Source organism: Episyrphus balteatus, chromosome 1 (assembly GCF_945859705.1).
Source record: "Episyrphus balteatus chromosome 1, idEpiBalt1.1, whole genome shotgun sequence".
In the NCBI taxonomy this organism is placed as follows: Eukaryota; Metazoa; Arthropoda; class Insecta; order Diptera; family Syrphidae; genus Episyrphus; species Episyrphus balteatus.
In genome coordinates, this window is record NC_079134.1 from 129,918,538 (window position 1) to 129,938,789 (window position 20,252).

At 28.6% G+C, this 20,252-nt stretch overlaps 1 protein-coding gene across 2 annotated transcripts in view; it reads left to right on the forward strand.

Annotated features, from left to right (window-relative positions):
• The first annotated feature begins 2,607 nt into the window (after positions 1-2,607).
• Positions 2,608-20,252, forward strand: part of LOC129918505 (uncharacterized) — a 30,979-nt gene continuing 13,334 nt past the window's right edge. The window contains exons 1-2 of one of the 2 annotated variants that reach the window (XM_055999113.1): positions 2,608-2,762; positions 3,353-5,007. In XM_055999113.1, coding sequence (XP_055855088.1) covers positions 4,996-5,007 — 12 coding nt within the window. In that variant the 5' untranslated portion in view covers positions 2,608-2,762; positions 3,353-4,995. The remainder of the gene's footprint in view (positions 2,763-3,352; positions 5,008-20,252) is intronic. The other variant, XM_055999106.1, reaches the window with a different exon arrangement.

Here is a 20,252-nt window from a genome sequence, read left to right on the forward strand (position 1 = left end):
CCTCCCTCCAAAACGGGGGGACATTGACCCTCCCTCCCATAGTAAACAATGATTGTATTTAACCCCTCTACAAAATCTCATTATCAGTTCTTGGTGCTTAAGTAATCGTACTTTCCCCTCAAATGTTTCTGTTTTACTTAAGTAAAACTAAAAATACGAAAAAAAGATAGATTAAAATGGCCATACTTCGGTCAATTTTCAATGAAAAAATTTAGTGAGTACAGCATTTTGAAGGAAATTTAATCTTCTTTTTTTCTTTGGAGCAATGTTTATGTCTATCTCAACCCAAAAAAAATGTACAACTAAAAAAGCAAAAAAACTCAAAAAATCGATTTTTTTGATATTTTTTTTATGATTGTTTCGACTATTTTGGTATGGAAATTTTTTTTTCAATTTTTAAAAAACATTATTCCAATTGGAAATTTAATTCTCTACAAAAAGTTGTACAGACAATATATCAAAATTTTGCTTGGTTTACGAGGTATATTGAAAAAACCAGAAAGGGGACTTTTGCACCCCTATCTTCAGTTTCCACCCTCTCATTTAATAGCACTCCGCGGTTTTATCTTCTTTTATAACCCATTGAACGATTCCTGCAATAAAAACTCGTGAACGTCTTAGTTCCTTTCTAAACTACATAATCAATAGCCTACACAGCGGAGAATCGATAGTTTCATCAGAAAAGCGGAATTAAAAAGTCTGAAAAGCGTTTTACGACGAAAGCCAAAAATGTTCGATGCTTTCAGAAAGCCCATTTCTTTTGACTTGACGGCAGCGATGGCCTTCCTGATGGCCAAATTGTCCCAATCGTTGGTTTTTTTTTCTTTTGGTGCCATCTAAAAAATTAAAAAGAAAAACCTATGTGAAGATTTAAACAAAAATTTTAGTTGGTTCCCAATATGGAATACTATTCCATACTAGATAAACTCTGATATTCCATAGGATAGAGTTGCTAGTAGCCGGCTAATTAAGGATTCTGTCTCATAAAATAAAGCACAGAAACGTCAAATATCAACATTTTCGAATAATTCTTGAAATAAAATGTACTTTATTTATAAATTTTTCGGTATGGTTAAAAAAAATTAAAAATAGTTCAATCAAATGATTTAAAAATGTATTTATTTTTCCCCATTTTTTAAACTTTTATCAATAAAAGGGGGCCGAATACAGAAAACTCTTGAATTTCAAAATTACAAAAAAACCATACCCGATTGGATCACTTCACAAAAAGTTATTTTTTCTAAGAAAACTGAATAACAAGAATAATAAGAGTATTGTAAGTTTAGGAGAGATATTTGAAAGAACAGCATAAGAGCAAAAATTTAGAATAAATCCTACGAAATAACTAGTTATAACGATTTTTCTGAAAGGTGGCCGGCTACTGGTGAGGGCCGGAATTAGGCAACTCTACCCTATTAGGAACAATACGATTCACTAAGCTATGTTAAATTTCAATCTTTATTTACCTAAATACTTTTTCTTATGCCTAAGTTTAAGCTTTTTCCTAACCACGCGAAAAATAAAATATATTAAAAGTTAAAAGGATAAAAAAATACAAAAAAAAATAAACTTACAATTATATATGTCATGCACCTACACGAAAACCAACTTTTATTAATTACGCTAATCCAGATCGCCCGGTGTTCACAAGGATTATAACAACGAATATCCGCATGAAAAGAAAGCTTGAATTGAAATAAACAGACTCATACAAAGTGTAGGTCTCAGAATATTGCACTTATTCATATTAGGAGCGTATTCCATAATTGGTACACTTACTCTATCAATTTGAACGTCAATAACGTCAAATCAATTTTGAAATAGCTCTAAACGAATTCATTTCGTTCAAATTAAGCTATCGTAACGTTGTTGTACAAATTCCTTTTGCAAATTTCGTTCTTAAAAGCTATTTAAAGTTAAACTAAGTTCTTCTTAAAAAGGCACTTCTCTTTTCCGGAAGCCTTAACTACAGTTACCTAAAAAGTGGAAAAGTGGGAAAACTTACAAAAGTAAAAAAAAATTATTTTTTTCAAGCTCCATTTGTTTTCGGAAAAAACTACAAAAATTGTTTTTTAAACCAAAAAATAAGCTTTCTGAATCATTATTTTTAATTTTTTGGTCGGAAAAAACTATCACAAAATGAGTTTGAAAATGTTCACTTTTTGACTTTGTGCAAAAAGTGGCCGTTGTAGTTATACCTTTAAAGTTAAACAAATTTTTATATTCTTTTTTATAAATATGGTTGGTAATATTGACTATTTTCCAGTGCTATATCAGCTTTAAAACAAAACATGAAACCAATTTCCCCAAAACTACCATACCGACAGGAAAATTCCTTTTATTAAGGAAAAATCACCACCCACTCAAAATATTTTTCTCTTCTCTTTATCAACTCTTAAATTAAAATTTTCCTGAATTCTGATATCCGATACACTTTTCTAAAAGGCAAACGCATACACTATTTTTTTTTGTTATAATAAAAAAAAAATCTCTCAGGGTGGATATTAAATGAAAATGGTAGATTATTTCCTTTCTCTCTTTTTCTCTCTGATAAAAGTTTTTCCTAACCAATATTCCTCCACCCCAAAATAGTCTAGCTTAAGCAAGCAAGCAAAAAAAAAAAAAGAAAGAAAATCCAAAAAACGAAAAGAGAACCCATAACGTACGTCTATATTTCGGGAAAAAGTCAATTTTCCATCTACGCGATATGGAGGGTGCTTTTTTTTGTAAAAAAATTCAACAAAAATATTGGTGACAAGAAAGTAAAAAAAAAATACAAAAATTTAATTAAATTAAAATTGAAAAATATAAAAATTATTCTTCAATAAAAACGAATTATAAAATATTGTAGAATATGTTGTAATATTTACAAGTAAAATATATACATAGATACTCTCCAACGTTATAGAGAAGGATTTTTATTTTCATACGGAAAATCCGGTTGATATTTTTGTTCTTCTTTTCAAGCGCTTTTGTGTGAGAAAAGCAATAAATTTGAAATTTCTTTTTTTTTTATTTTTGAGAAATGAAAATTTCTTCCATTTTTTCTTTTTGACACAATATTTTGGTGCGGTTCTTAGAATTTTCCCTTAATTTTTTTTTTGCTTTTCTTTTTTTTTGTTCTTTATTGTTTCGTCCTCTCGCTTGTATTTCCTGTTTATTCTTCCATTTCGGGTGGACGTGTGAACTATTAACTGTGTTTCGTGAAAAGAAAAAAAGAAAATTATTTCACCGTTTGTACAAAACGTGATTAAAGTTTAAGTTTTTCTTTTGGCGAAAACTATATCTATCAAGTTTTTGAAAAATTATTAAGCTTTTTTACATTATTTTGGTTTAAATTTCTTTCTTTTAGTTCGGAAAAATAGTCAATTGTCTGGAGTACATACATTTAAATACATATAAATATATATATATATATACACACATATATATCTTTATATATATATATATTCGCATATCCATTTTCGTCTTTGCCTTTCCTACTCTCTACTTTAATTTTGACATCTTACAATACGATAATCAGAAAAGAAAGCAATTCGTTGAAAAGGAAGAATAAAAATCAAAAACCATTTTAGAGATTTTGATTAAATTTTTTAAATAAAAAAATAAGTTAAAAGTTAAAAATAAAAAATAAAAAAAAAAAATAACTTAAGAAAAAAAAAAAAAAAACAAAGTAAACAAAAAAAGGGAGTACCCGACACGAATGTGTGGGGTGGAAGATTTTGTGAAACAAGCACAAAAGGGTAAAAATGCTATATCGGTAGCGAAAATGTGCGTGGAACGTTAAACGGTGAAACGGTAGATGGTGGTGGCGCTAGGTGTGATGGTAAAACGATGATGATGATGATGATAATGATAGAACTGGTAACGGTAATGATGTTGAAGCTAAGAGAGTGTGAGTTTTTGTCGTCGTCGTCTTCGTCTTCGTTGTCATTGCTGCTGTCGTGGTTGTCGCCGAATTCGTCGCCGTCGGTAATATCCGTTCTAAATGTCGTTGCTGTTTAAAATGCTGCAATGCCACTTCTGACCTAAATGTATTGCAAAAAAACAAACTCCATCATTGTGGAACGTGATAAGAACAAAAGAAGGAACAAATATTAACAAAATAAACAAAAAGCAAAAACTTCGACATATTTTTGTTCGTGTGATATAAGCTCGTTGACAAGGCGATATGAGAGGATATCATCTATAAAACGTTGTGTTTTATTTTTTTTCTTCTTTTTCGTGTTCTCTGCTCGCTGTCTCTTTTTCACACTTCATCATCATAATCTTCTTCATCTTCTACTTTTGTATATTTCTGCCTACATACAAACAAAACATACAATATTAAAAAAAAAAAAGAATCATATAAAATGTGCGCGGACAGAAGAAAAACATCCTCTTAAAAAAAAAAAAAATTCAAATCCTCCCGTACACTCAAGAAACCCGAATGTTCATTTTCCAAACATATTTCGAAGTTCGAAATTCGAAGATATCATACCTATATTCTAAGCAACATACAAAAAAGGTTGAAATTGTTATCAAAAATTGTGTTGGTGGTTGTCAGCTTGAAGCTTTTGTTGACAGTGTTGGTGAGTGTGAAGTGCGAATGTAAGAAATAAAGCAAGTGAAGAAGAATCAGCAAAAAAAAAAAAACGAGAAAACATTTTTTTCGGTTTGAAAGAAAAGGTTTAGATATAAAAATTCAAAAGATAAATCACGAATCCAATAATAACAATAGGATTTTAAAGCAATTAGAAATATATTGAGTGACGAGAAGTAGAAATATATAAAGAATAATTGCACTTGGACAGCTTTTTTGTGTGAAAACAACTGATCAGTGAACCGTGAAAATCTGTCTGTATTGTCGTGTTTTTATTATTTTTTTTTCGTCATAATTTTATTTTTTTTTTTTTTGTTATAAATGCCGAAATTTAGAATATTTGTGGAGCTTTTTAATGAAGACAGGAGGCAGAGGGCAGAGCCTCCAACTGGGTTCTGTTGAGACATGTCGTAATGGCAAGAGAGGTGAGTTACAAATTTTATTGAAAATATACACATATTTATTATAGATTCTAAAGTAGAAATAAAAAAGGTATGACAGATGTCAAAAATATTTCCTTTGATAAAGGATATTACTACACGTGCTTTCTTTTATGGATTTTGGATGTCCAAAAATGGCAAACAAAAAAAAATATAATAATCGATATTGAAATGGCGCCCAACGAAGGATATTGGTTTTAGTGTGTTTTTGTTCTTTAGACTTATTATATTATTTTAATAATATTTTTTCTATAAATAAGTATCATCTAGTATTACTTACGGCTAAAAATAAATAATCGTAGTAAATCCAATTTTAATAATAACTTCTTACTCCCGTAACAATCTCAAATTTTTGATGTTTCTTCTGCTTTTTTTTGTGTGATTTTATGGTTTTATGATGATTTGATATCCAAAAGTGTTTGACGTGGGCGAATATCTAAAATAAATACTTATCTACATATAAAATCTAAAATTATAAAATGTGTTCTCTATATTAACTTACAACGCTACCGTTCTACCAATAAGTTTCAAGGCTCTAAGATATTCAGAATTCAGAAATGCTGTATAATGTGTCAAAGAATTCAATGAAAATGGACAATTGCCACGCCCCCTTAGAAAACAGTCTGAAATTGAATTATTTCTTTCAACTACTAGCTCAACCATTCTACCAAATTTCAAGACTCTACGATACTCAAAAATGGTCTACATATATCGTTTGGTATCAGTTCAGTAGAAATGGACCGTTACCACGCCCGTTACTTTGTTGTAAAGGAGAAAAGAAGATACTTTATCTTTAAACTTATCACGGCTAAAATTGGATAAAATATGGACTTTCAAAATCTACTGTTTTTGGACTTTTTGACCTAAATTTCTTGCAATATTTTAATTTCAATTTTTTTTTGGAAAAATACATACCGATAGGAAATTATCTACAAAAAATTTCTTAATGAAAATTTTCAAATTCAGCTTGCTTTTCAAGTTGTATGTAGACAAAAACTCAAAAAGTAACAAAAAGAGTCGAAAATTTTGACCGTTACAAGAATGGTCATATCTTTTTAACTTATCTATTGATTTTGAAGAAAAGTATTTTGTTTAAAGTATGAGGATTCGAAAGATTTTGATTTTTTATTTTCAGTAAGAAATTTTTTTTTGCAAAAATTTTCTTTAAAAAATTGATTTTTTAAAAATGTTTTGATACAGTGCACTTAAACATTGGAAGTTACCAAGAAAAGTTATTCTAGTGTATTTATTCAGCTTTCATATGCCGGGTCTTTTGTTCATATTGATCGGTTATTACTCAAGATATAGCCCGAATACTAAGTATGATAGGAAAAACAACGACAAAAAACTTTGAAAAATCATATCTCGAAAATCTATCCATAAACATTTTTTTAGATAAGATTTTTCAGTTTACTGGGCTCAAATCTATACGAAAAGTATAACGGCACTTTGTGTCCAAAATTTTTTTATTTTTTTGTAAACTATAGTGTTATCATTAAGATAAATTTTAGCTCGGCTATATTTTTTCGATAATTTGTATGGGAACTAAAATTTATCAAACGGTAGGAGCCCCCAATCTGTCAGGGCTAATTCCTTCAATAGGGGTTTTTCTTTTTTAATTCAGAAGAAAGCTCTGAACAGAGTCTGAACATTCTGAGCACGCTCTGAACATTCTCTGAACTGAGCGTGTTCTGAGCGCTCTGAATTAATATTGAAACAGATTTGAGAAGAAACTGCCACCAAATGACATTTTGTCAATTCATAGTTGTCAAACCCAACAAAGGAAAAAAAAAATATGTTCTAATAATTAAAAATAACATAGTTTGAAGTAATTTATTATTAAAACTTAACAACTGCACCAAGCCGACAGCTTCAGCAGCCATTTTAATTTTGATTGTGCATATATTTTTTTTTTCATTGACGTAAGGCGTTCATGATTAATTTGAGAAGTCTCCATCTCCATTTATCGAGCCAAATAATAGTAAGCCTGAGATAAAATTGTGAATTATTCTTTAAATTAATAAGAAACGGTTCTTAAAAACCCCAAGAAACAATACAAAAATTACACTGTGTGACAAAAACAAGGTTTTGAAATATACGCGGGCGGAGACCTATCACGTTTTGTAGAGCTAGTTGCACTGATTATGCAAGGTTATTTAAAAACTCCTTATCACCCCCAAAATCTGGAGTTAGGGCCTTCACCCATATAAAAAAAACCTAGCTTCGTCAAATTTGAACAGTACAATGTATAAAACATGTGGTTTGGTTAAACCAACTAGAATTTATAAGCTGACAAAGTTCAAAAATTTCATTTTTTTTCCGTCATTTACCCAGCTTTTACTTCAATTTAAAGTAAATGTTTTCATGCTGTTTTAAAAATATATTCTAAAACAATATTATTTTCCAATTTAAGCGATTAATTTTTTATTGAAATCGGTTCAAAATTGGCTTAGAAAAAAAAAATTTTCGATTTCAACACAGATACAGAAATTGTTTAGATAACTTGGGTGCCAGAATTTAATAACTGATTTTTGTAGAGGAGTTCAATTCAATAATTTTTTACTATTACTTTATTTTACTTTAAGGCGGGAGGGGCAATTTTCTAAAAAAATAATTAAAATAAAAAAAATTATTAAAAAACAACGGCAACACTTAGAGTAGTTATAAGTGAAACCATTTCCGAAGGGCAAAATTGTATACTTAATTCAAATTTTTTAATCAATATGTTTTTGAAATAATCGATTTCAAAGTTAAAAATAGGCAAACAAAAAACATTAAAAAAAGCTCATTGAATAGGTATTATTTTTGTTCAGGTTGTGAATTTCAATACAAAATTAACTCATACAGAGAACTGCCTCAATTGATTCCTTATCGAACAATGAAAACTATATGTTTTTTTGTGTTATAAGTTTTGAGAAAACGATGAATTAAACGTTTGTACCAATTTTCAGCTCTGACCAAGTTTGAATAAGGATTGTCTAATGGGTAATATTGACCACAACCTCGAAAAATGACAAAAATGGCAAAAATGGCACCAGTACTTTTATAAGTCTAAAAAAAATATTTTTGGTAAAAAATGATGTTTAATTCGAAGTCCTCTCTTTGTTTATTCATCACATCCAAGGATTCATTTTTCTGTTGAGCAAAGGTAAACACCAGTAATATAACTATATATATGTAAAAAAGTTGTTCTCCAAACGACTTTATCATTCCAATCATGTTATACAAAGATGTCAAAAAATCATTTTAATCCTTTTTTTAAAGATTGAATTTAAAACCTTATACTGTTTAAGAGTATAAGTGCACGTGTGTGTATGTATGTATGTATACTTCTACATATTTTTATACTTTTTTAACATTTTCGAGAAATGTTAAGAGCAAAACTGAAAACCTTATTAATTTTCAATTATCCACTTAAGGTCACCTTGGACGGCCGACACAGCCAGGCTCAACCAAGCTCAAGGCATTCATCTAAAGAGCACACATATTGACCGAGCACTTTATCCATGATTCACGTGAATAAATTAAATTATTTGAATCGTTTTGTGTATACAAAAAAAAATCGTTTAAAAAAAAAAATCTTCCTCTCGCAACAGCTTTTGTGGAATTGATTTTAAAAACCTTCAATTCATGAAAAGCCTGTGCATTATTAACCATGCGACAAAGGAATGGATTTAATCTACTGGCAACCATGATAGTGTCTAGGTATAAGGGCGAAAAATGATGATGAGATATCTTTTAGGTTCAAGGTAATAACTCAGTTGGAACACAGGTTAATATTTAGTTGCAGTTGAAGTTTCATCCGTCTGTTTGTCCCTTATATCTTTAAAACTGTTTCTCACTGGCAAATGTCAAACAACAGGTTTTATAACTTTCAGAAACATTTGCACTTACTGAACTGCAACGAAAGTCGCCTTAGAATTTTTTTCTTAGAATTGTCTATGCTTATTTCGAATTTGAAGTCAAACTTCCTCTGGCTTTTGATTTTTTAACATATTTCAATAAAAATAGCTACTTTTGATGCCGAATTACATCAAAATCAAATATTTTGCTAACGAAACTACTTTGGCAATCTGAAAAAGGTATATATCGTGGGCATAAAGCCAAAACCACGAATCTGCAAAATGCCTTCAAAGTTTTGGAAACTCAAGCAATCTTATGGAAACCCGTGGAAAGGAATTTAAGTTTAGGCTTCTAGCCAACAGATGGAGTATTGGGATGGATGAAGGGAAAGGGAATAGAGGACCGATAGAAAGTAAAATGACGCATTAAAGTGAAAATGTCAAAATTGCAGATTCGCGGTTTTGACGTTGTATCAACGATATTATGTTCTCAAAAACTAATATATTGTTTTTTTAATAATTTTTTTTTTTAAATTGGTAATAGAAATTTATGATATTTTGAAGGAAAATCAAGTTTGTATCTTCGGATTGCGATTCAAACAACACTATATTATAAAAAATAGGTATTCTGAATAAAAAAAGAACACTTCATTAGATATCAGTTTTTAAGACTCTAATATACATATATAGCGAAAATAGTGATGGGTAATTATTTTTTTTATTTTGTGACTCGTTCTCGCATAAGAGCTCATTTGTCTTTGTATTCATTTCATTGGGTAGGATTGGGATCTTATTTCCTGTAGCAACTTTTAAATTAAAAGAAACATTTTTTTTTACAAATTTTTAATCAGGGTTTACTAATCTTAAAGCCCAGCGCAGTTTGATGCACATTTGTGCAGTAGTTTATATTAAAACTCTTGAAATTACTCTACAAATTAATTAAACTCTTTTTTTTTTTAACTAGAAATATGTATGTTTCAATATTCTTATATAGTGATCAATTCAATGCAATAAACCGAGTAAAAGCAAAATAATCCCGAAATTAAATATTCTTTTAAATTTAAAATTGATAACATTTTCAAAAATCACAATTTTGAAAAAAAAAATCAATTTAATCGATTGTTTATAATTTGTAAGTAAGTTTATTATGTAAGTCGTTTGTACTAAAACGACACAAAAACGACTCGCTCTGGATGCCGAAATTGAGCCATGAGTAAAAAAATTATCGTGTCATAAAGAAGAAGAACAAAAAGCGGAGGGGACTGCGAAGTTAAATTTCTAATTTGACTCGAATTTGTCCTCCTAGAGCAACTGCTTTTCTTGTCGTTTTAGTACAAACGACTAACGTAATAGGGGTGACTACAAAATAAACTAAATAAAATTAGGAACGAAAATCACAGGTCTTCCTAACCCCACGATTGGCATGTTATAGTGCGTTGTGCATCTCATTGAAGTAAAAGTTTTTCGGGTCAAAACTTGGCATTTTCGTCTGAAGTCTTTTTTTAAGGTTAGAGGCGATGAAGGCGAGTTAATGTCTTGTTTTTTTTTTTGTTTGTTGACAAGTTAAGTGTATGATATGGCCATTTGTATTTAAACAATTAAACGGCGAATTTGGTATCAAAGGTGATAATATCTGTTTTGAAAATCAGAAGCTTCCCAATAACAACTGTGAATTTTTGTATGAAGCCTAACAAAATACAGTAGCGAGCAAAAAAAATGCAAACAATAAAAACATTTGCATTTTTTTGCTCGTCTAAAAACGCATATTTAGGTAGACTTTTGACCAAATAATTGTTTTGGAGTAAAATATTCCACAAATTGACTCTGTTTAATGAAAATAAAACAGTTTCATTATACCAAATTTGGTAACTTAGTTCTTGTTCAAAACTCTTTAAACTTTTTTCGTTTGCATTTTTTTTGCTCGCTACTGTATGTATGTATATATGTATGTATATGTATGTATACTCTTATCCGATGAGAAATAAAACTACAAAAAAAAAAAAAAAAACAGTTTTTAACGAAAAACTTTTAACATGTGCTATTATTTCCTTTAAATAAGCTGCAGTTAAAATCAGTAATAAAAAATATTTTTTTGTTTTTGATAATATTAGAGTACCTATTCGACATTTCTCAGAAAAAAATGATTTGAGTATAATTTTTTCTTAAATTAATTTTTGTTTATGAAAATATTACACATACGCCACAGTGGCCGTTTAAGTTTTGAATTAAAAATAGTTGACAGTTGTTTAATTGTTTAAGGGTTTTGTATAAGAAGAAGGTCACTAAAGAAATAATTAAACAATTTCAATAGTTGACAGGTTTTTTTTTCGAAAAAGAAAACAGTTATTAACGAAAAACTTTTAACATGTGCTATTATTTCCTTTAAATAAGCTGCAGTGAAAATCTCTAATAAATAATATTTTTTTCTGATAATATTAGATTATTCGACATTTCTCAAAAGTTCTTTAAAAAATGATTTAAGTTTATTTTTTTAAATTAATTTGTTAATGAAAATATTACTCATACGCCACAGTGGGCGTTTAAGTTTTGAATAAAAGAAGTTGACAAGTTTTTTTTTCGAAACATACTTTAAGTAGATATAATTGAGTTAGTTAAACGTCTCCACAAGAAACACCAATTCAGTGAAGAGGACTTATTCCTTTCTTTAAGCAAGTTAGTCATAAAGGGAAAATGCTCTTATGATCTTTAATTGAGATATTAAAGACTTTGAAGTTAATGCTAAAACTTGAAAGATTATTTCGGCGCTTAAAAAACCAATTAATTTTTGTAGGTTACGTTTGTATGTTTTGATTTTCGTCAAGTAAAATGAATGAACAATGTTGTTTTTTCGGTTTTTATATTAATTTTGAAATAAGAGAAACAAAAAAAAGTATAAATAAATCCGCTCCTGTAAAGCATATCTTAAATATGTTGGTAGGTACATATGCCACCATCAAGGCACTTTGTGTAAGGTAGATGCAATCTTTTGCAATTGAATGTGATTTTAACAAATTACTATCAAAATTGCATGCATTATGAGATGTTTATCCACTCTCGACAAGGATTCTTCTTCTTTTTTTTTTGTTGTATTTTTTGTTTTTGGTTTTTGTCTTTTGCCTTCCTGAGTGAGTAGTCATTATTGTTTCGATATTAATTCCTGCAAGGACATTCTCTGAAATAAATACATTGTCATCTCAATTTTTTTTTTTTTTTTTTTTGTTAAACTGCATATTTGCTCTGCCGAGTGTGCAATGCCGTGGTGGTGCACGGTTCGGACTGACAAGGGATGAGGTGGAGGGAGGGGTTTTTTTTGGGTGGATGAGGCTGAAAAGTCAGGCAGGAAAAAGAAATCCTTTCAAGGATAGTTAAACAAAAACAAAAGGCAGGAGATGAGAAGAGAGAGGGATGGGAGTAGTATATTTCCATATGTCAAAGTATTCACATCCGTGCGGCATACTTAGAATTTTATGCGCTATTTGTGACATAAGACGTAAAGTTGTACAAATAGATATATACTTGTACATATATAATACCTATGTATATATTTGTCTTGTATATTCGCGTGTGCAACAACAAACAATAAAAAAAAATATATGTTTTATTATTTGAAGAGCTGAAGGTCAAACTTGAAGGATCTGTGGGATTTTTCTTTCTTCTTTTATCTAAATTTAAAGTCAGCATCAACTGGTTGATGACAGGCTAAGATGTTCTTAACATGTGCATGGACTATAAAGGATGGGTTTGGTTTTGATACAATGAAACAATTTTTCTTTATTTTTTTTTTTATTTTTTTCAAGTATAGTTATAGAAATCTATACATACGAATATACCTCTTAAGATTGACACATAATTCAAGATACATGTTCATATATGTATGTATAAAGACGTAAAAATATCGTTTTTCATACCTCTATACTAAAATTGTCTGAGACTTTTCTTCTTATTGAGTTGTTAATATTATTTCAAAGTTATGAATATATTATCAATTTATTTTTAATTGTTTTTATTTTGTAATCATATAATAATCATAATCATAATGAAGCTTGATTTTGTATTTGATATTATTATTTTTTTTTTTTTTTAGAGAAATAAATAGAATTTTGAAAGTATTTTAAAATATAAGCTTAAAAAATGTTGTTTAAAATAATTGTAAAAAGGGCACAGCGCACCAAAACCGCTTTAAAAAAAAATGTTCAAATTCATTTCTTAACAATAAGATATTAGATGAAATGATGAAGTAATTTGAGCAAACATTATTTGGTCGCATCTACTTGATTTTTTCTTATAGTTAAGAATGTTTCATTTGCAATTAAAATAAAGAATGGGAAAACTTCATAAAAATAATAAAGTCTAATGGAAACTTTAGTAGTAGAAGCGACCGTCCAGTAACTTAGTTAATAGGTGTCAAACGAAAGAAAACTTGGTAGTGAAAATGAACAATTATTCATTTTCAAAGAAATTTTTTTAATAGAAGTGTTTGAAAAATGCACCGAAAAAAAATTTGATAATAACAGCTATCAAATTAACATTTTTCAGTGACAAAAGTCGTCCAACAATTAAAATATCAATTTTGATATTTTATCATATCATTTTGACATTTTTTAATTTCAGGTGCAAATGGGAAAATTTCACTTTGAAATTTAAAATATCATTTTGACATTTTTTTAAGTTTAAGTGGATAGTGAAAATTTCACTTTGACAATTAAAATATCAATGTTGACTAGATTTTACGTTTTGGTTTATTATAATGAAACCTATTTCTTTAATATTCTTTTTTATTATTTTTATTATTTTAAGAATTTTCTTTCTTTTTTCAAAACATTACTGAAAGGGAATATTCTTTACAAAATAATGGTGATTTTTTCTATTATAGGTGATATAATTGTTTTGTTATTTTCTCCGAAACAATGTGAAGTAAAATCTTTATGCCGATCAAATTTTCTCAGTAAATCATACATTTTACTTCGAAAAAACACAAAGCGCCTTTTAATTAGTACACAATCAGAATTTTTTATTTAATATTTTTCAATAATTTTGGAATGAGAAATTGATATGAAAAAATGATAATAAAATATCAAAAAAAATTTCCAAAATGTGACATTTTAATATCATCCTGATAATAAAAATGTCGTTTTAACATTTTAAATATCATAAAACACATTTTATAGAGCATTTTTGGCTGATATTTAAAAAAATTTAATTTGATATTTAAAAAATGTTAAATTGATATTTGTTTTTTTTCGGTGTGTTTAACTTATTTTTTTTTATTTTTTCTTCACTTAATAGCCTTGACTGATGAAGTATTGTTAAATAGTAAAAGATTTTTAGATAAAATCCAGCATTTCAAACACAAATTCAGTCTGTATCAAGAAAATTCAATGAAATTGAATTTTAGCTGTCAAATATATGTATTAATATTTCTTCTGCTGAATACAACGAATAATATTTATGATCAAACAAATTTGAAAGGTAAATTCATACTTAAGTTAAATTAAAAATAAAAAAAAAAAATTTTTTTTAAAGACTTAACTCAATTTACTTGGTTTTGATTTTACAGATAGATATAAACTTCTGGCTGCAACGGCAGGTGTTGCCGTTGTGTTCAAATATTTTTTTTTATGTTTGAAGTAAAATTTTGAGAAATTTGCATTTCTCACTCATTCCCATATAGTTTTTTTTCCTTAAATAACCTATAGACACATATGCATAAGAATTAGTAAGTGCATTTACTAGACAAATTGTAAGGTATGAACATTTTCTATTCAAGTTTTGTACATATTAAATAAAACGCATGACTGCTCTTTGGTAAATGTATATATGTAAATAAAAATAAATAAATAAAAAAAAAACATAAAATTCGTTTGAAGAACGAAAAAAAAACTCTTTAAATGAAATTGAGCTCAAAAAATTCAAAATCGTTAGAGAGGTTTTTTAAAAAACTATTTTCTTATAAATATTTTTTTTGAAAAATAAAAAAATTATAGGTTTAAACTTCGTTTAAATTTCGTTTTCGAACATTCGATTTTTCAACAAAAAAAATTTCAATTCAATTTTCAATTTTTTTTCAATTTTAGTTTTGTTTTTAATGAAATTATATAAATGCTGTATAAAAAATTTCGTTGAAATCGAATTAGTTTGGGAGAAAATTTGATTTACAAAAAAAAAAAAAAAAACGATCTATGGCAGGTACCGTAAATAGTGATTTTCGAAAACAAACTTTTTTCATTAAGGCTGGATGGATCACCACATAAACGACTCAGCGTTTATAAAATTGTAAAGAAAATTGAATGAAATTAATTTTTTTATTTAGTTAATAAACAAGGCTTAAAATATTCGACCTTATAATTTCTAAATTTGAACAATAACTCTCAAAATTACCCTCTAAATTATAACAAGATTTGAGATAATCAAGTTAACAAGTTTTGCGAGCCCTTCAAAATGGCCTATCAGCATATTTCGTTTTTTCCATTACTTGTAATAATTACCGATGTTTGAAAAAAAAAAATCAACAAAATCGGAACGGCCCGCCAGGTTCCCTTTTAATTTGCTTAAGTAACTCCACTAAAAGTTTTTATTTAAACTCTTTAAGCATACAAAAGAATAAATCTCAAAACATAGCACCCCTGATGACTTCAGTCGGGATATGGGGTAGTTATCCTATCGGAACACGTTTTCTTCAGTGTAGCAATATATTGCACACTGCAAAATTTTATCGTGGCGTTCAATGAGAAAAGATCGACGTAGTGCGTTATGCTTAATCTAGTACCACGTTGGTACTATAACCAATAAAAAAAAAATCAAAAAATTTCTTCTTCGAAAGAAAAAAAAAACAACTTTGTTAAAAACAAAATTAATTTTAAATTTTTATTTATATACTATGTGAAAGCACAGGACAACATTATGTTTTCCGTTTTATTAAAATTTTTTGAACAAAGAACAAAATCATCAAACTTCCTCAACCTCATAGGTACCTTAAGTTGTAAAGTTAAGGTGGTAGAAAAATAATTGCAATTTTGTTCTTTTGTTTATAAAACAAATTGTTAGGGGATATTGACCTATCCGATTCCATCCAACCTTCCCTTTAAAATATTCATTGATTATATAGTTAATGTTTTGCATCATTACCACACGAAAAATATTTCATATTTAATAGTTGGCAAACAAAAATATATTTACTTTTTGGATATTGAAAAAGTCATAAATCTATCAAATTTATCTGATTTAGATCTTTTGGAAGTTTTATTTTTAACTTCTAACATTTAATTAATTTTTACATATATTATAGTTAAAATTATTAAAAATAAAAAAAAATGAATCTTAGCGAATTATAATGATTTTCCTTATTTTTTTTTTTTTTTCTTTTGAAATAACATGTGTTTTACTTCCTTACCAACAACTCAGTTATTTTTAATAATCAGAGTACAATACCAACATCTGGCTACTTACCTACCACAATAAACACCCCAATTCTGTATGGTTTTCAATTCAACACAAATGACACATTTACATCCTCCCAAATAATATACTTACTGTGGATTTTAAGTTACCTTCCACATTTTCTACATGAACTGAAATCAAATAAAAAGCTCATCTGTGCTAAACAAGTGTAAAAGCTTAAAATAACACACCCACCCTTCATCACCACTACCATCACAGCACCAGCTATTCTAGCAGATTTTTCTCAATTCTTGAATCTAGAACAGAATTAACAGAATGAACCGTTTCGTGAGATTCCTAGTAATTTTCATTGCAACAAAATAAAATAAAATTTAAAATAAAAAAAAAAAATCAAATAACTATGGCACTTTTATCCTAGGTACTTAGAAGTGAGTGACTAGCTTTGACCCAAATATTTTTTTTTATTTACAAAAAAAAAAATTAAAAAAAAAATAGATAGAGATCAAGAGAATACGAGAGAGAGAGAGAAAGAGAGAGAGGGAGTAAGAGTATTGCAGCCAAATGGGAGATGGTGGAAAAACCACAACCAAAAAAAAAAAAAACAAAACCTAGAAAAAAAAAAGGAATCAGGAATTCGTAATAAAGAATCTTACCGCATACTCATATTACAGAAGTTATGTGTGAGTAAGTTTCACTTATTTAACGTTAACGTTGCGGAATTACAATTGCAGCACAGGAAAATGTTTTTGACGTTTTATGAAAATAGAAAAATAATAAAACCAAAAAAAAAAAAAAGAAAGAAATAATATGTAATAATGAGAAGAAGACAAACGTAGCAACATGAAAAAGGAAACCAAAAACATGATATGGAGCAGAAGCAGATTTAGTAACTAGCTTCTTTCATGTAATTAGCATTTAAATTGTAGATACTGAAATATAAGATGAAACTATATTTTTTTTAGAGGATTTTTTTTTGTATTCCCTTTTGGTTACTTATTTTTAATAGGCATTTAATTAAAGTAGCCCATGACCAATTTAAGGAGTTCATTTCGAAGAAAGATTATTATTGAGCTGTGAAATACTGTTGAAGGGCAGTAACAAACGCAATTTTTGTTTTCTGGTGCATCAAAAATTAAAAACAAAAACATTCTTAAGTAACAAATTTATCAAAGATTTTATTTTGCTTTACACTTTTCCCTTTCTGATAGTGTTGGTTAAATTGAATTTTTGTTATGAATAACCTATCTAAAGAAATATGGAGATCAAGCTAGTGTTTTCTAAGATTTTCTGCAATGAACCTAATTAGAAAAAGTCCGCTACGAAAATTTTTCATTTAACATTTCAATTTGTTCCTAGGAGTGCTGATGTTGCGTATACGCCACAGTGACCTTAATAAAACCAGATTATTTTTTTCTAGTATTATAACTACAAGTGGGCACAAAATGCTATAACTTTGGCAGTTGCCTCGAGCCTATGTCAACTACCCTCAGTCTGTTAAAAGTCTCAACGAGAACATCTGTGAAGAATGCGATTACAAAAATTGTGATGGGAAATGGGTTAAATATGCACCTTAAACATGCGTTTTCCAGTGCATTTTTTGGTCAGAAATCAATATATCAACCTATCTTGATCCTAACTTTTTCGTATCGTGGAAGAAAAACCAATGATGTGATAACGTTTTTTTTTAGGTATCCATCCTTATTTAAAAACTGCATTGTTGATGCACTTCATTTGCAATTTGCAGCTATATCAGGATCTACAAGAATTTTACATCTTATACGTCAAAATCAAAAACCCATCCAAGATACCAATTTATTTGATTTGATGTAGGGTGGTCTAAAAAATATTTTTTTTTCTCGATATTTTCGATATCTTAAGCGCAAGAGGGTGCTGATAACAGTTCAATGTTAAGGTTTTGTATGTAATTTTGATTTTTTTTTAGTTTTTTTTGAAAAGTAAATATTTTACGTGTCTTTATAAAATATTTTTTTGAGAAAAATGTAAGCAATAATTAAAAATAATAACACTGATCAACATGGTTTTTGCCACAAGAACCAAAATATACTTTTCTATAGACAATTAGCATTTAATAACTGTAATATTTCAAAAACGGAGGCCAATTAAATTTTTCTGACTCGAGTTTTTCAGATTCGAGTTCAACACATCAAAAACCTCTAGAAAAGTATATCTTGGTTGTGGCAAAAAAAAAATTCAATTTTGTTGACCAGTGTAATTAATAGGCAAAAAGTGCAAATAAAAAGACTTCTTATCTTGATATAAGTCAGAAAAATTTCCTGTACATAAATGAAGACTATCCTCAACAATTCTAATTAACTCAAAGTTGAATTAATCTTAATGAATACTCCTCTTTTGCATATAAACGGATACTTTTAGTGGTTCACTGTGACGTATACGTAACATTTTTTTATTGCATCATTATGGGTTTCTTAAAAACACACAAATTTTAATCAAAATATTCAAAACTAGCTGATCTGGCGAACGTTGTCCTGCGCTTCCCGTTAAGTGCGAACTAGTTGGTATTTGGTTTCATGAAAGATTTGTAATAAAGCGAAGATGATAATTAAATGTTTGTTTTACAGAACAAAAAAAAAATACTTTTTTTACACTTCTTATGAAAAATGTATTTGGAATATTCAATCCACCTGTGAATATGTAAACATCTAAAACATGATTATCAAGTTCCATTTAACTTTTTCCTTTTCTCCTTTGCCACAGCGCCACCTATTCTAGATTTTAAATGCAAAGTTACACATGATGACTACCGATCCCAACTTAAAATTTTGCTAATTTTGTAAATACAAGCTACACTTATCGAAAGAGTGTTCTCAGTCAATAAATTTGTGCCCACTGCACAGAATTTCATTTGAATTGTGCAGTATATTGAGGGCAACGCAATTACTGCAAAAATTCGGTGGAAACCAAATTATTTTCGATTTTCGTCGACATAAAAAATGTCATTAGACACAAGGAGAAAACTGACTACCCAAAAACAAAAACGGATTCCACATTAAATTAAACGGATTTCTGTATGGTTTTTTTCCCAAAGATGACTTCCACCTTAATTTAAGCCGACAAATCTTCTTAATTTCTTGAATGCGTGAATTTTAAAGAAATCCACTAAATTTAAGCGGAAAATCGTCGCCACTGGGGATCGAATACTTACCTGTTGGCTCATTAGTCGAGTTCTTTACCATCAGACCATCTCACCATTTGAAATGACTGACGATAATTTTTAAATGTTCATTTTAGGTCGGCTTTTTAAGACGAACATTTATATTAAAATGAAATGAAGTTCACCTTAAATTTAACAGATTTTAAACGGATTACAATGATTTTAAGCGCAAATCCTATTGTTTTAAGGTGGTGGGATTTAAGGTGGCTTTCATCTTATTCTAAGGTGCCCTTTTTTCTCTATACATGGTCAGCAGTTTCTGTGAGATAGAATTGATTAACAATGCAATGTCTATAAATTTTGTTTACGTGCATTTATCACTGTTTTAATTCAAAAATCAAAGATAATAAAAATCGGTCCAGCCAAAAACTACGATGCTCATGCTCATTTTCTAATTTTGAATGTTTTTTTTTCAGTCTACGTTCTAAACATGAATTTTTCTTTATCCCAATATAACGTTTTTTTGTGTGTTAATTCCTCTCAATCACAATTCGAATCGTGTTTATTATTTTAATTGGAATCCATTATAATCCTGTTGCAAGTGTAAATGTTACGTATACACCAGAGTGAAAGTATGCATTTAATTTGAAATTAATGAAACAGCTTTACAAAAAATAATAATCTAGTAAGCTTTAGGGCTAAGACTGGACAAAAATTTCAAAAAAAAAGCAATCAGAACTCTAACTAAAAGGTGAATATCACTTTATTAGCCGCTGTTTTTCTGTGATAGAAAGTATGTATATCTCAGAACGGTAAACTCTATTCAACGACACTATTTGCCCGTCTCAGATATGCTT